Genomic DNA, 17958 nt, shown 5'->3' with positions numbered 1-17958 from the left:
CATCTTTCGGAACCATTGAGAGTAATAATTTCTGTGTCAACAGCTCTAAAAGTTAGTATTTCTGTTGTTCCGAACATGTGCACTGTTTTGTAGTATTTCAAACAACTATTGCAGAACTGACGAGGAATTCGAGGGAGGTACAAAAAGTTTCCAGTCGGAGGTCTTTCTGTTTTAGCATTTTAATGTCTATCAGAAATGTTTGTGTCTACGTGTATCTGATATATTAGAAATAAAAACAAGGATATCGTCAAGATCAAATCATTCTTTGCGGGTTATATTTACGTGTATCTTAAAATATTCGCATATAATGATCTAGGAGTTGCAAGTCTGTCGTAGGCTTCAAGTTTGCGTCATTTAAATGCACCACTAATTAGCTAAAGCAAAATTTCTAAATTTATACGCCATTGCATTCGCTCTTGTTCGGAATTCCATCACTGATCATTAAGATGTAAATTTTTAAAAATGACGTATGTACTCTTGTTTTATAAATCTGAAATGAGTAAGATAAACGTTACAAATGGCGTTAGTTTGAAATAGCGCCATGACCCTAACAGCACCCACCTCGACGGTACACGTAAAATATGAAACGTTATCACTCGAAACAAAATGTCAGTTTAAAGAAATATTATAAATTCTTATGTATTAAAGAAAATATGTATCCTGACTGTCAGATGTAAATGATGAGTAATAAATAAACTCATGAACTCTATTTTCTTTAATGAATATAAGTTTATTATACTGCTTTTTAGAAGAAGAAAAAACATTACGTCAAAAAGATCGGTAACACAGTTTGTTTTATAAACACTATATATTTCAAAGTTAGTATCAGTATAATATGATTGTTATATAAAACTCGCTACAATAAAAACTTGAAGAAGCAGATATTTTTCTGATTTGGTAAGACACAATTATTTTTGCAACGAACAACTCATGTCACAATGTTGCAATATCAAATATGCACTTGAAACTGGTTTGCAAGTTTTAGAACTCCAGCTCTTTAAGTTTTACAATCTTCAGGTTTTGTACCAAATGTCACGTGCTTCATTTCCATTCGGCTAAATACAGAATGTATCGATGTCAGTTTGCAATGCTTCTTTTTTCTCTCCGTTATTTTGCGACAGTGTTTCATTTTGCGTTCCATTCGGTGCTCAAAGCGCCTCTGGTGACCTGAAATTGATATGTTTAATGAAAAGACTTTTGAAAACAAAAAGGGAAATAACAATGAGTATTTGCGTATTACACCAAAAACGTCCCTTTCTGTCAAAAAAAAAAAATGTTTTTTGAATGAAGCTTCACGCCTTAAGAAAAGAATTTCAGTACTAAATATATTAAATCAAATTACAGTGGAAACATTTTAACAGTGTCACGTTTATATTTTGGAATATCTGTTTATTGTCGGAACCCCAGGGCCCACACTGGGCTGAAAAAAGTTGGAGCCACCTTTTTTCTCGGGAACGGTAGGGAGGGTGCTGGAGAGGTTTCCCTTCCTGCGGCGCGTTGAAAATTTTTGTTACTTCCCATAAGCAAATGGTGATATTCTAGCTATATAGGGGGACATTTGAATGAAAGTGGGTATACCTCTAAAGCAAGTTTTGTATTTTAAAATGTTGTTGGATGTTTGAAGCAACCTGTCTGAAATATTTTTCCATTACAGCTTCTTTTTGTTGCGGGCCTACTATGTAAATGCATGGCACGGGGGCTGTGTTTTTGGTGCTCTGTGCTTCCTAGAAATCTACCCAGATACAGGATTACATTTCCAATCCATTCCTAACTTTTAAAGACATTCAAAAAACTTGGCAAACACCTTTACTAATTACTTACTAAGATGACAGACACGGGTCCAGTGTATTTTTTTTTTTTTTTTTTTTTTTGATTAGTATAAAAAAAACAACCTTTTTTCACACAAATACATGCTTTCTATATGTTAATCAAATGAAAAAAAAAAATGATGACAAAAATCCGGTCACAGTGTCGTGTATAATATTGTGACCGGATTTTTTGTCATCGTTTTTTTTTTTCATTTGACTAACATATAAAAAGTATATTTGTGTGAAAAAAAAGGATTTTTATATTAAACAAAAAATATACTGGACCCGTGCCTGTGACTAAGATACTGTCTGACGGTGGCGACAACGTTAAAAAATTCATCAAACCATTCATTATTTTGCCGATTTATTTATTAATTATTTGATCCATAGAAATTAAAGGCATCAATCATTTAATCTGCCGTAATGACAACAAAACAAAAAGATTATTTTAACCCGATAATCGGTTGCTAATTGATTGCAAATTGCATCTTCTCGCGTGTCAAGATGTTTATTACACATTGTTATATGGAAAGTAAACGCAGACTGGGTAGTATTATCCCGAAATAAGTTAATTTTATAAGGTAAAATTATCGGAACCAGTCAACTGTTTGTTAACATAATTTCTCGGAGGTTACGATTTAGAACGTCTGAAACAAAATGGCGGTCCAAATTACGAACATTTTTTTCATTTTCGCCACTCGCGATTTTTCTTCGCCACTTTCATCGCAGATTCGCCAAATGGCTCGAGTGGCGAACGACAGCGTGGGCCCTGAACCCCATATGGCTGACATTATGTAATTTTGTTTGGAGGACAGTGTAACACACGGATATACTCCAATTCCAGACCCTTCACTGGTTTATACATCGGATTCTTATCCCGTCTTTGTAATTTTAGTTGGAGGGACGGGCAATCGAACTCACGAATCTTCAGTTCGGGAGACAGTGTTACCACTGGACCAATGCGCGTTCGATCTACAGCGTCAAATGCCTACTTTAATTTTCCTTTGATTAACTGGGGAAAATTTCACACATATTTCATGAAAAGATGCCTTTAACTGAAAACTTTCAGTCCAAATTGTCATACCGTAACTCGGAGTATACCGTAACTCGGAGTGACAATGTTGTTCACTTACGTTTGTTTGTTGCAGCTATCACGTGATCCCTGTTCACATCTTTTCTAAAATCTAAGGCAAACACCTTTTCTTTCTTCATTTTTGACGAAATAAACGTCCCCTTTGTAGCTGAAAATGTGAATATACATTTGCATGAAATGGGTTCACATGAAATAGTTGTTCACTAAAACAAATAAGTTCATGCAAACTTGTGACCAAACTGCTATTTTTGACAGTTTTGAGACCCGTAGCCAGCTTAGATATCTTAAAGCAATCGTTCAGGTCGAAAACTTTGCAAAACAATAAAATCCCTCTTTTCGTTAAAGTTTTGATCTTTTGTTTTTCAAATTTCATTATAATAAAATACATATATATCTGTATCCATAATCAAGACAAATATATTAGTTTTGCCGCACAATTTCGCGATTTCAAATGAATATATTTACGGCATGTGACTGCTTTTTCAGCGGAATGTCTAATTTCATTTTTCTAATTAACTGAAGAAAATTTCACAAATATTCTATGAAAAAGATGCTTTTAAATAAAAGTTTTTAGTCCAAATTATCAAGCAAACAATAGCAAGAACACACATTTCTCTAAACATTATCGTTGAAGTATGGAAATAACTTACTGCTTACGATTGTCCATGAAAACACGTCAACCATTCCGGTTTTCAGTATATCAAAGGCTATGTAGACATACGAATCATTCTTGTATCTGTACACCAGTCTGTCTGTCCGAACATTCATACACAACCCGTCTATTATCCGGATTCCGGTGTACTTCGGAACAGGTGCTTCTCTTATCACATGACGTGATGTCACACATACCACGAAGCCAATGAGAAATATCGTTACAACAGATTGTTGCATCTTACATCATCAGGTGTCAGTCTGGAAAATGTTAAAGGTAGAAACAGTTGTTGTTGTAATCTTCTTTAGCATCAATCCTACTAAAATCTTCATAAACTCACTTGTCAACTTCAAAACACCAGAACGAATGAATTACTTCTAGAAATCAAACGTTGTTTGTGTAGCAGTGAAAACTTCTGTTTATAAGCACAATATTTGCGACACCCGAAAAAGTATTTATGCTGTTAGTTTTTATATGTTTTTTTTTTTTCTGAAACAGTGCAAATGGAATCCAAACTGATCGCACTAAATAGGACACGGACAGTCTGAGAGTGGATCATTAGGTTCCTTGACAAATACATTTACTTCGAAACAATAGCTTTTTATAATAATGTGTGATCATCTTTTAATATTTTTTGTTTTGAAAATGTGTGTCGCGTGCAACATCAGCCTGTTCTTTATTTTACATATAAATCTTACTTATAACCTTGTTTTCCTACATTTTATAAGATATCAGATTTTCAAAGACTATATCCCATAAAGAACTTGCAGTATTACTACTATTAAAGAAGAAAAAGAAAATGCAGTGTTAGCGTCCACATCCATTAATTACGACCAACTGAATTCATTCAATTCTTACGCCGCCATTTTTATTTAGAGCCAAAGTAAACACGGTGCTTAAATTTACGAGAAAAAGGGGACTCATTTATTAAAAAGAACTTGTGACCAGCGTTGATTTTCATGTGATTTAGTCGTGATAAAGAGTAGGCTGTTTCCTTATTCTTTTTCTTTTTTTAATATATAACAAGGGACTGGTTGCTTATTCCCATTTCGGGGAATACTAAATATAGAAGCTAAAAGAAATGATCCTTACTCCCTGTTTCAAACAAAACTTTTCACCTAATAACTTGAACATGTAAGATCATATGAACATGTAAGGTCGAAATACTGGATAAGGAACACCAACAGCTGAATGACATATAGGAATGTGTCAATAAAATATGCATTTAAATAGACTTGTCCCGTTAAAAGTTAAATACCACAAAATCTTTCATTTCCTAGCCAAGTGACAGGTCACTAAAAGGACAGGAAGTTTAGATTGTCAAATACATGTACTGCATGTCTTGCGGCCAGGCCAGTTATAATGTGTCCAAACTATGCTTTTTTCTGTATCTATTTCATTATAAATTGTAAGTTATTTATTACTAAATGAGCCGCGCCATGAGAAAACCAACATAGTGGCTTTGAAACCGAACAGCATGGATCCAGACCAGCCTGCACATCCGCGCAATCTGGTCAGGATCCATACTGTTCGGTTTCAAAGCCTATTGCAATTAGAGAAACTGTTAGCGATCAACATGGATCCTGACCAGACTGCGCGGATACGCAGGCTGGTCTGGATCCATGCTGGTCGCAAACACACTATGTTGGTTTTCTCATGGCGCGGCTCAAATTACAATTATTAATGACCAGCCGAAGTTATCATTGTAATGCTGGAAACTGGTGTCAAGTAAACTAATTTCTTATTTCTTTTTCTCAAAAACTGGAATAAGGAACTGATCGCTTATTCTCTATTCGTAGATTACTTTGTAAAAACAATGAGAAATTTATCCTTACTTCCGGATGAACACTATTAACATGTACAATCACAACACGAACATGTAAGATCGGAACACCGAATAAGAAACTGGTTCCCTATTCCTTTTTACAGAAGTTCAAATTTAGAAACTGACATTCAAGATATATGACATCATTATCTTGAGGAGAATGAACATTGACTTCTGGCATGTTTTAAACAGGCAATTGTTAATTTTCGGATTGTTCTATTCCTGCTTGAATTTTCGGATTTTTCTGTTCTTTATTTGACTTTTGAAAAAGGGAATCAGTTTCGTGTTCCTTATCTTATATGTTCATATGATTTACATGTTCATATGATCTTAATGTTCATATGATCTTATATGTTCATATGATCTTACATGTGAAAAGTTTTTAACCGGAAGTACGAATCATTTTCTCATAGCTTTTATATTTAGTATATAAGCAACCGGTCCCTTGTTATATATGTGCAAAAAGAATAAGGAACAAGCCTACTCGCCAGCATTACACTGATTTCGGCTTGTTATTTTTGATTGGGATAATGAGCCCACTCAATGTCTATGTTAATAGAGTTCCGCTTCAGTCGGTACTAGAGCCGTGATAGTGTTGCACTTACCATTACGTTCCATCAACAGACCCAATGAAACTAAGTCTGCTATTATTTTACTTGGTTGCGTTCTTTATTTCCAAAGGATCTTCTTACAGAAACTAGTAATGAAATCTTATTCAGTAATAATAAACCCTTATTACGTTAGGTAACTCGTTTTTATTTTCCATATCACAACTATAACATGTAAACGATTGGTTTAAACAATTTTTATTAATCACAATTCATTTACAACATGTATAATATATTATAATATATTTATAAATATAAATTATTATATAATAAATATATAATATTTCAAAGCTGTAAAAGATCCCAGGGATTAAGACGGAACTTTATACAAATGCTAAACACATGGTGAGAAGGTTGTGTCGCGCGCCTACCTCCAGGGTCATATACTCGCATAAAGGCAATTGGTTATAATTTAGTTTACAGTCAGGTATAACTTTTAAACTTTGTGTAGCGCCCGACATTCAGGTCCGTCCGACATTCAGGTCCGTACCTCCAATGTTAAGGTCAAAGGCACGGACATTTGGGTTATGGTTACAATAACATTTTTGGCAATACATAAACATGCTCATTAAAATATCATGTATGTGACATATGCATGGGTCATACATGTTATACTTGTTACTCCAATCATAGCTCAACTGCCCTTATTTGTGACCTTGACCTTTAAGGTACGGACCTGAATTGTTCTTTACATAATGTCTTATTACGCTTAACATTTGTCTAAAATTTCATTGGAAGCCCATTAATCATTTAAGATATAGAGCTGAGACGCAACGGGTTAACCCTAACCCAAGTGAAATTTCCTATGACCTTGACCTCGGAGGTGTGGACCTAAATCTTGCGCTTGACAAAACCCTTGGCCCCTACTGAGACCTCAAATAAAGGAAGAGACATAGTACATGACAACTAATTCATGTTTGAAGTAAAAACTAAATAAAGATCATTAGATGTCAGTTTAATAAGAATAAACCCCTTTGATCGAACAAATAATAGACTACAGGGACCATAATTAGAGCAAACTGAGAGATCTTCAGTGGCTCCGTAGGCTGGCTGGCAATAAAACGAAAAAAATCTTAATTTGGGGGGCATAGTTATAACTTAATTAATTTATTATTACGAAAATGATATCGTTTTAACGTAATTTTATTGCGTTTAAAGTGTAATCTTATTTGGTCATAACGAATTAAAATTTCGTTTAAACGAAAAATTGTTTTGATGTAATGAAATAAGTATCAAGAATGTCTAGAAGACGCTTTATGGCGAGGAAATACTCCCATTTTCCTGTCTTCGACACTTTATTTTATTAAAAAAAAACAACAGTTAAATAATAAAGAAATTATTAGCAAATACGTAGAATCGAACGATTTTCCTCGTGTGTACGATACTAGTCAAGTCAAGTCAAGTCAAGTCAAGTTTATTTGCAAATCGGCAGTTGTCTGCCTTTGGCAATATACAATTATGAATATGGCAAACATACAATTCGTACCATATATTATAGTTCTAGAGCATTAACAAAGAAATTCCATACGTTACATCATGTAGTTAACATATCAAGTGTTTTGTAACAAGTCTGCTCTAAGGCTTAAAAGAAGAATTTACATAGATTTAATACTTGCTTTTTATTAGAATTTAACATAACTCAAACAAATTTGTCAGCAGTTGGAAACGCTGATGGTATCTTATGAAGAATTCTTAAATCTCTGTATACTGGACAACATAACAGGAAATGAAATTCATTTTCAACAAAGCTCTGCGAACACAATTTACTTTTAGTCTATTTTGTTTATCTAAACCACAGTATCTACCAACCTCAATTTCTAAGGAATGCGAACACAGTCTAAATCGAGACAACTCTTTACGTAATTTATTGTTGCCTACGTCCTTAAAACAAAAAAGTCACGTTGATTGGCCATCCTGGAACGTAGAACACTTTCATCTGCAAGCCACTTCAACTCAGTTTCTCATAAAAAAAGTTACATGTAAACAATGCACTGAGCCTTTGGGAACGTTATTAAATAGAACACAATTATCTTAATTCTTATGGTGGAATAAAAGATATCTATCAATTTATCTACTATTATTTTAATTCTCAATTAATGACCTATCGTTCGTGTTACATAGCTAATCTATATATAGTAATTTCGATGTTTGCGTGCCTGCTTAACATTAACATGTGATATAGACGTTTTTATAAACAGCTTTTTTTAGAAGTCACTTTGTTGAGGAGAAAATTGGTTACCTTCCGATACAGTCTGAAGTCTTTATGTGTAAGTTTTTTTAAGTTTAAACTTAGCCGTACAAATCATGTTTGTTTAAATTTATTACCATCAATATTCTACATTGACTTGTACAAAGGCATTATTAGAAGATATAGAATACATTGTTTAATTAATGGTAAATTTGAATTATATGTATATTTAATAGTTACATGCATTAGTGTTGTGTCTGATGTCGGTTTCCAAACGGAAGTCGTCAATTCAAACGCACTTTATCTCTTCTTTTTTTTGTTTAAACGTATATCTTGTAAATCTGTATCTTTTTTCTTTCTAGAATGTACGGTGTTCCGTTTGGACAATCGTGACTTTTTATTTAATACTTAACCGCGATGCACGATGGTACGATGACGAAAACGCAATGGCCCGATGGCGCGATGATGAAACAACGATAGTACGATGGTGAAAACGCGATGGCACGATAATGAAATCGCGATGGTGCGATGCTACGATGGTGAAATGTCGATGTAATAACGCGTTTTCATCATCGTACCATCGTGTTTTCACCATCGCACCATCGTGCCATCGCGTTTTCATCATCGTACCATCGTGTCATAGCGTTTTCACCATCGTACCATCGCGCGATGTTTTCACCATCGTGTCATCGCGTTATCATCATCGTACCATCGTGGTTTCACCATCGTACCATCGCGTTTTCACCATCGTACCATCGCGTTTTCACCATCGTGCCATCGCGTTATCACCATCGTACCATCGTGGTTTCACCATCGTACCATTGCGTTTTCACCATCGTACCATCGCGTTTTCACCATCGTACCATCGCCTTCCGGTTAGAAATGCGTAGTTCCGTGCACTTGTATTTTTGTCAACAATAGATGAGTGTATCTCAATGTATTTTATGAGAAGAAATTTACCATTTATATTCTGCTGTTTTGCAAAATGTTTTACAAAATGTTCAGTGCATTTAAACTGTAAAATCTTCAAGGCCACGTCCTTTGTATTTTATGTATGCATGAAAGTAAATAAGAAGCTGGGTGTAATAGTCACATGGTATTATTCAAACTCAGCTTACTCTTGTTAAGATGTAAAAGGTACTTAGTGCAATGTGAAAATGAGATTGTATCAAGCCTGTATTTTACTGACACATATACTGTACCACTGCGCATGACCACCGGAAGGCGATGGTGAAAATGCGATGGTACGATGGTGATAACGCGATGGTACGATGATGAAAACGCGATGGCACGATAGTGAAAACGCGATGCTACGATGATGAAAACGCGATGGTACGATGATACGATGGTGAAAACGCGATGGTACGATGATGAAAAACGCGATATTACATCGACATTTCACCATCGTACCATCACCGATGGCATCATCGCGATTTCATCATCGTGTCATCGCGTTTTCACCATCGTACCATCCTTGTTTCATCATCGTGCCATCGCATCATCGCATTATCACCATCGTATCATCGTACATCGCGGTTTAGGATTCAATAAAAAGTCACGATTGTCCAAACGGAACACCGTAAGAATGACACCTTCATAACTAAGAGGAAAGTATGGTAGTTCCACGTTTTGTTAATATTGAACAGAACAGAACATATTCTTTATTATTTTGTATAACATGTACATTGTTAGATAACATACATTACAAAACACAGATTCAATAGGTCACGATATTCAAAAGTTACAAAACAAATATACTAAAACCCATATTAGTATACACTAATTATCAGAGGATGAGCTGGTTACGACAATAATTACCGTTGCAAAAGTGAAATTCTAAGATTTAAAGACAATTTTATAAATTTACATAATTATAAATATGGCGGATCTAAGAAGAAAATATTCTTACATGTTATAGATATTGAATCTTATTTTTTATATAAACAGACCAGATATATATAAACTTATTGAATTGCTAAAGTGCACTGATAAAAATAAACTCTTCAAATTATGTATATATAGAGTTGTATTTTGAACTTGATGATGTATTATGTACAAGTCGAAATAAAACGAATGTTCTATTCTGTTCTCTTCCGTTCGACTAGATACATGAGGTATACGAGAACTACTGAAATAAAGTTTTATTTTTACTACACTAAACGGATATAATACCTTTGATAAAATAGTACGGGGAAGAAAAAATGTGCTGCCCGTACGATTTTGAAGTTATAGGAACATAAATAACTTCAAATTAATTTATCTGTTTATATACTAGTTGAACCAGAACTCTTTAACATTTTAAAATGTCATTTATTTTTTATTACCTTCCTTTCAAAAAGTTCAAAACTTGCTAATAATTCTCCATTTGGATATCTCCAAACTAGGTACGAAATATGAAATATTTCTTTTAAATCTTTTAACTCAGTATCAAAGAAGAAAGAAATCTAATTTTAAGTGCTTTGAGACTTTTTTGAAATTTACAAAAAAGATGTGGTGCTGTCTCTATTATGTTTCTATTCATTAAAAATCTACGGTGTTACACTCCAGGGAGAGAATTCTGAAATGGATCCAAGACATTCTTTTCTACCGATTTAACAACAAAGAAATGTCGTGCAAGTCGCTTTATCTACACAAAATTACGATGAGAAAAAAGTATACATACCTACATTTTATATCCCGTTGTAACACTTTTATGTCAACTATTTACATTTAACTATCAATAATGATATTGAAAACGTACGTAAATGTTTATCTTGTTTGCTTGCTAGATATAGGTGTAATAAATTTATTAATCTGGGTACAAACAAAATCAAACGATAACAAAAGAAAACACCGCATGCAGGCGACACAATTAAACCTGTCGGAATGTTTGATTTACATGTTTGTTCATTTGACCGGGTATCGATTAAAAATCGATAAATGCTTCGATTGGTTTATTGAAAAACCCATCATTTCTACCCTAGACATCTACACATGGAAATTATAAAGTAATTTCTCAAGACGTAAAAGTATTGCGTGTCATTTTAATGGGAAATGTAATTTATTCAGTTGACGAATAAAAAGGGAGCGGCTCATTTCAACATACAGTTTGATTCATCTATTCTGTAACAGAAATAATACAAAATGCTTTATTTGTTTAGAACCCGGTGTAAGTTTTAATAGCATTCAGGTAATTAGTATATCCACAAAATGTACTCAGTAGGACATGGTGAATCAGACAATCAGACATTTATTTCAAAGAGGAAAAAAAACGACTGCATACATATTGTAAATTCACTTACGTGACAGGTGCCAGTCCCGATTTGTGGACCGTTACGTTTCTCTTCCCCCCCCCCCCCCCCCCCCCCCCCCCACCTTTTTTTTTTTTTTTTGAGGTAACAGAAGTCGGGCGAAACTGTCTTTCAGATTGTTTTCATAATGTCGTCAAAGACCCTTTTATTTCAGATTATTGTAGCGTAATACTCCCGATGAAAACTGATTCCCCAAACTTATAATGGCATAAACCAATTGATATTAAGAAATATATCAAAACGGTTGCACCAAGCAAGGAGAACGTATTACTATTAATAAACTGTTAGATGACGAGTGGGCTGATTCCTTATTCCTTTTTCAAATAAGGAATAAGGAACTAGTTCCTTATTTACTATTCGGGGCACACTTGGTAAAAGCAGAGAGAAAATAATCCTTACTCGCGATTGAAAACGTTCCACACCATAAAATGAACACGTTAGGTCATAACACAAGTGATATCAAAAAAAACGAATAAGGAATAAGAAACCGGTTCCCTATTCCCTTTTCAAAAGTCGAGTAAGGAATAGAACACAGAAAATGAAGATACTTACTGAAATCACTACAAAATCTTTTCAAAAAGTATATATACAATGTCTTCCTAAAATGTTTTAGCTGTTGGCTATTGGGGTCGGTCTCTAACTATAAGTCTTGTAGAGCCCTTGACCTTCCATACGCATGTTGGGTAGCTTCCATATATAACAGTTCAGACCACCTCGCTTGTGATTACTGACGATCATCACTAAGACTAACGTCGTCGACGGTAACCTCTATGACTGACATGACGGTAACCACTAAGATTAAAGTCGTCGTTAGTTATCACAAAGTCTGACGTCGATGACGGTAACAACTAAGACTGAAGTCGCCGGCAGTATTCTCCAAGACTGACGTCGTCAACAGTAACCACTAAGACTGTCAATTTGTCGGTAACAACTCAGACTGAAGTCGATAGCGGTGCAGTTCTAGTGGGGAAGTTTACCGATTCAACTTTAGAAGTAGCACTGTTTCAAGGGTTGGGGCGAAGTTACACCGTTTCAAGTGGGGAGGTGGTACAGTTTCAAGTGGAGAAGTTGTACAGCAACAGGTGGAGAAGTTACAATGTTTCAAGTGGAGAAGTTACACTATTTGAAGTGGTGAAGATTTCCTGTTTGAAGTGGAGGGAGAAGTTGCAGTTTTTGAAGAGGAGAAGTTGCCTTGCTTGAAGTGGAGAAGTTGATCTGTTTGAAGTGGAGAAGTTGTAGTGTTTCTAGTAGTGTAGTCAAGAACATTAAACGTGTTATAATTTTACAAGTATTAGAAGAAACCTGTTCAGCGAAGCGAACAGCAGTTACAGAAGGGGCATACTGTTGAACAGATAGAAGGGGGAGAAACAAAATATAACATTTAGAAAGAAAATAAAGCCTTTTACCTCCCTTGAATGGTTTGATGAGGTTGTTTGATTCGGATGACTTCGCAGCATTTAGTCAGCTACAATACTGTCTCGTTTTGCTCTTATCATATCATTCTGTGTCACATAAATGTCACGATGCCTTCTGCTAGTAAAATAAAACTGATCAATGTAAAATGGCACAGACAGAATCTAGAAAAACAACAATAATATTGTTTCTCATCTCCATAGAAACCAGAAGCTCATGTTCCCTTTTATCTTCAGGTAGTCAAGTAGATAGAGCTCAAACTTGATTATGCCGGTCCTGTTACCAATACATATACCAGTACCATACATGATCGTATTGGTACAGGTCCCAGCCGGTCCTGTGACCAATACATATACCGGTACCATACATTATACCAGTACCATACATGATCGTATTGGTACAGGTCCCAGCCGGTCCTGTGACCAATACATATACCGGTACCATACATTATACCAGTACCATACATGATCGTATTGGTACAGGTCCCAGCCGGTCCTGTGACCAATACATGTACCGGTACCATACATGATCGTATTGGTACAGGTCCCAGCCGTGACCAATACATATACCGGTACCATACATGATCGTATTGGTACAGGTCCCAGCCGTTCCAGTGACCAATACATATACCGGTACCATACATGATCGTATTGGTACAGGTCCCAGCCGGTCCAGTGACCAATACATGTACCGGTACCATACATGATCGTATTGGTACAGGTCCCAGCCGGTCCAGTGACCAATACATGTACCGGTACCATACATGATCGTATTGGTACAGGTCCCAGCCGGTCCTGTGACCAATACATGTACCATACATGATCGTATTGGTACAGGTCCCAGCCGGTCCAGTGACCAATACATATACCGGTACCATACATGATCGTATTGGTACAGGTCCCAGCCGGTCCAGTGACCAATACATATACCGGTACCATACATGATCGTATTGGTACAGGTCCAAGCCGGTCATGTGACCAATACATGTACCATACATGATCGTATTGGTACAGGTCCCAGCCGGTCCTGCGACCAATACATGTACCATACATGATCGTATTGGTACAGGTCCCAGCCGGTCCTGTGACCAATACATATACCGGTACCATACATGATCGTATTGGTACAGGTCCCAGCCGGTCCAGTGACCAATACATATACCGGTACCATACATGATCGTGATACAGTCCAGCGTCTGTGACATACAGGTACCTACATGATCGTATTGAAGGCCCACGGTCCTGTGACCAATACATATACCGGTACCATACATGATCGTATTGGTACAGGTCCCAGCCGGTCCAGTGACCAATACATATACCGGTACCATACATGATCGTATTGGTACAGGTCCCAGCCGGTCCTGTGACCAATACATGTACCATACATGATCGTATTGGTACAGGTCCCAGCCGGTCCTGTGACCAATACATATACCGGTACCATACATGATCGTATTGGTACAGGTCCCAGCCGGTCCAGTGACCAATACATGTACCGGTACCATACATGATCGTATTGGTACAGGTCCCAGCCGGTCCTGTGACCAATACATGTACCATACATGATCGTATTGGTACAGGTCCCAGCCGGTCCTGTGACCAATACATATACCGGTACCGTACATGATCGTATTGGTACAGATCCCAGCGGTCCTGTGACCAATACATGTACCGGTACCATACATGATCGTATTGGTACAGGTCCCAGCCGGTCCTGTGACCAATACATATACATGTACCGGTACCATACATGATCGTATTGGTACAGATCCCAGCGGTCCTGTGACCAATACATGTACCGGTACCATACATGATCGTATTGGTACAGGTCCCAGCGGGTCCTGTGACCAATACATGTACCGGTACCATACATGATCGTATTGGTACAGGTCCCAGCCGGTCCTGTGACCAATACATATACCGGTACCATACATGATCGTATTGGTAAAGGTCCCAGCCGGTCCTGTGACCAATACATATACCGGTACCATACATGATCGTATTGGTACAGGTCCCAGCCGGTCCAGTGACCAATACATATACCGGTACCATACATGATCGTATTGGTACAGGTCCAAGCCGGTCCAGTGACCAATACATATACCGGTACCATACATGATCGTATTGGTACAGGTCCCAGCCGGTCCTGTGACCAATACATATACCATACATGATCGTATTGGTACAGGTCCCAGCCGGTCCTGTGACCAATACATGTACCGGTACCATACATGATCGTATTGGTACAGGTCCCAGCCGGTCCTGTGACCAATACATGTACCGGTACCATACATGATCGTATTGGTACAGGTCCCAGCCGGTCCTGTGACCAATACATGTACCGGTACCATACATGATCGTATTGGTACAGGTCCCAGCCGGTCCTGTGACCAATACATGTACCATACATGATCGTATTGGTACAGGTCCCAGCCGGTCCTGTGACCAATACATATACCGGTACCATACATGATCGTATTGGTACAGGTCCCAGCCGGTCCTGTGACCAATACATATACCAGTACCATACATGATCGTATTGGTACAGGTCCCAACCGGTGCATGCAGGGACCAGTATAATCCGTGTTTATCAAATCAAACCTTTCAGTCTGGTTTGATAGACTTTGCTGTCAATAAGAAAAAGATGTTGAAAAAAATGAAATTTATTGTTTTCTTTCTTTTAGATATGCCTAGAATTACACCAAATTTACGTGAAAGTGCCATTGGCATGCCTAATGCTGGTGTGGCGACGAAAGAGGTTGCTAGGGTTGTTGACAGTTCTAGCCGTGTTATTCGAAACCTTAGACAACGTTTTCAAGCAACAGGGCGTACGAAAGATTTACCACGTAGTGGGCGTCCGCGCGTCACGACGCCTGGGCAAGACCGCTATATCATGAATAACCACCTATGCAATCGTTTCCAAACTGCCACTGCTGCTAACACCTCTGGTACACATAACAACCGAATATCTAACCACACTGTACGCAATCGTCTGGGCGAGGGTAATCTACCGTTGACGTCGTCCTTACATTGACTGTGTTATGACGCGACGTCACCTGTTAATCGTGTTAATTGGTCCCGTACCTACCACCGCCGGTTAAGGCAACAATAAAATAGCGTTCTCTTCTCCTATGAATCAAGGTTTTCCATTCATCGAAGTAATGGCAGGGTTCTATATACCATAGAAGAGATAAACGTTATGCCGACTGTTGTGTACTTGAACGAGATCGTTTTTGGGGTGGAGGTTCCGTCTTCGCCTTGGCGGGGATTGCACGTGGATATCGCATACTTCTCGTCGTGATCGGTGGGAATTTGAATGGCCGACGCTACCGAGATGAGATATTTGCGAGGCACGTCATCCCACTGTTTCAAAATAATGCCAGTAACACTATTTCAACAGGATAATGCCACAAGCCATACAGCTAGAGATACTCTGAATTTCCTCAGGACGGATAGCATTGCATTTATTAAAGACTGGCCCGCCAAAAGCCCAGATCTGAATCCAAATGAACGCCTGTGGGATAATTCGGACCAGCGTGTTTGACGCCGCCCTATTCCACCGTCGAACGTCAATCTTACTTCAGGAGTAGAACAACATTCCATAGGCCGAAGTCACGAAAGACACTTGTCGAATCTATGCGCCAACGATGCCAGGCAGTCCTCGATGCTGAAGGTGGCCATACCCATTTTGGTGTATGATCCTACCACATATAATCAACCACCATAGAGCGGTACAATTTTCTACACAAATTCACACTAAAATACTCTTGCAAATTTAACCCTTTTTTTCATATTTACGTATATCTGCACTTGCACGAAAACTGGTACAAACCCTGTTCGCACGATGGCGAAAAATGTTAACTGTCAGCAATAATTATTGTTTCTATGGAAGCGTGAAAGTGTCAAAATTGAAATTATTTGGATGTGTGGGTAGATGTCTTCGCTTTAAGTTTAAATCATTCAGTAGTTAAATAGGTATCAGGGGTTCTGATTCGATTACAAAACTTGTCGTATGCGGTAGGGTGCGGGCCCCAACTAAGCTTTTGTGTCTGACCCTAGGGGCATTCAGAAGTGTTTCAGTGGTATCCATGGTGTCGTTTGACTATAGCATAACACAGATCTTTTCTCAATACAATAAGCTATATAACTAAACCAAAAATATATTTGCCACATTCTCAAAATATTCATAATACCAGATTTCACCAACAGCATGGAACTACACTTTGGACTACTTCACATGTAACACCGTGTAGTCACTTCCTGATTGGTGTAATCAGACATGTAGTCGTAAGCTTATTAATTTTGGTACCCAGGGTCAGTTTCACAGATGTCAATCTTTCCTTTTAAAGAGCATTGATTGCAAAAAAAAAAATGCATTTTAAAAACATACTGAAATTGTAAAAAAAAGTTTTTAATGATCGCCACCTATGCTCAGAACGTGTTATAATGTTACAAATATTGGCAAACAGATGGCAGGGGCGGGGGAGGGTATGTGGAGAATAACTTAGGTGTGCGTAGATGTCTAGTGAGTTCTTCTACTCGCCTAATAATAGATACAGTGTGTGAATTAAAACACCGGTCTGTTATACAATTTCGTTTATATCAAGTAATAGATCAAATGCGGTAGCACTCTTTCTCGGCGCCTAATTGTCGCAAAATAATATATCGACGTGACATCATATTTCCGTGTTTTACCGGAAATGTGCACAGTTTTTAGATCGCAGAATCTATATTTTACTATCTGTTTTTCAATATCATGGTATCTATTTTCACTATCGTTGTATCTGTTTTTCATTTTTCACTACTAGTCATGGTATCTATTTTCACTATTTTGGTATCTATTTATCGCCATGTTCGGCGCAAGGATATCATGGTGTCTCTTTCGGAACCCCGTAGTTACAGGCGTAATCGAGCCGGGAGTTTGTTCGTATAGGTGTCAGTTTTTGCTGTTTTCAAATCAGAATTTAGGTTTTATAGTTGTATTGTGTAATAACGTGACACATGGATCAAATTTCCATTTACTTTTGAATGTATACCTCCAGTCCCTTTAAGTTTCTTAAATGTTTCTTTTTCAAAACT

The 17958-nt window shown here is 37.3% G+C and overlaps 1 protein-coding gene across 2 annotated transcripts; it reads right to left on the bottom strand.

Moving 5' to 3' along the window:
* Window positions 1-700: 700 nt before the first annotated feature.
* Window positions 701-11049, bottom strand: LOC123535041 (uncharacterized). Of its 2 annotated transcripts, none has more exons than XM_045317562.2 (4): window positions 10837-11049; window positions 3552-3812; window positions 2942-3049; window positions 701-1167 (listed from the first exon to the last, which is right to left on the bottom strand). In XM_045317562.2, the coding sequence occupies exons 2-4, from the start codon at window positions 3790-3792 to the stop codon at window positions 998-1000; spliced, it is 519 nt and encodes a 172-aa protein (XP_045173497.1). In that variant the 5' UTR covers window positions 3793-3812; window positions 10837-11049; the 3' UTR covers window positions 701-997. The 2 variants fall into 2 exon arrangements, with proteins under 2 accessions (XP_045173497.1, XP_053376312.1); XM_053520337.1 differs by lacking the exon at window positions 10837-11049 and adding an exon at window positions 4268-4279.
* Window positions 11050-17958: the final 6909 nt, after the last annotated feature.

This window comes from Mercenaria mercenaria, chromosome 12 (genome assembly GCF_021730395.1).
Source record: "Mercenaria mercenaria strain notata chromosome 12, MADL_Memer_1, whole genome shotgun sequence".
Lineage (NCBI taxonomy): Eukaryota > Metazoa > Mollusca > Bivalvia > Venerida > Veneridae > Mercenaria > Mercenaria mercenaria.
Note: the sequence above shows the minus strand (reverse complement) of the source record. Positions and strands in the feature narration are given on the sequence as shown.

Excerpts from the sequence above, each read along its gene's own strand:
- LOC123535041 (XM_045317562.2), bottom strand. The coding sequence starts at position 3,792 with ATGCAACAATCTGTTGTAACGATATTTCTCATTGGCTTCGTGGTATGT. Across the intron at positions 3,050-3,551 it reads TTCATGGACAATCGTAAGCA|CTACAAAGGGGACGTTTATT; the intron begins GTAAGTTATTTC and ends TCACATTTTCAG. Across the intron at positions 1,168-2,941 it reads GATAGCTGCAACAAACAAAC|GTCACCAGAGGCGCTTTGAG; the intron begins GTAAGTGAACAA and ends TATCAATTTCAG.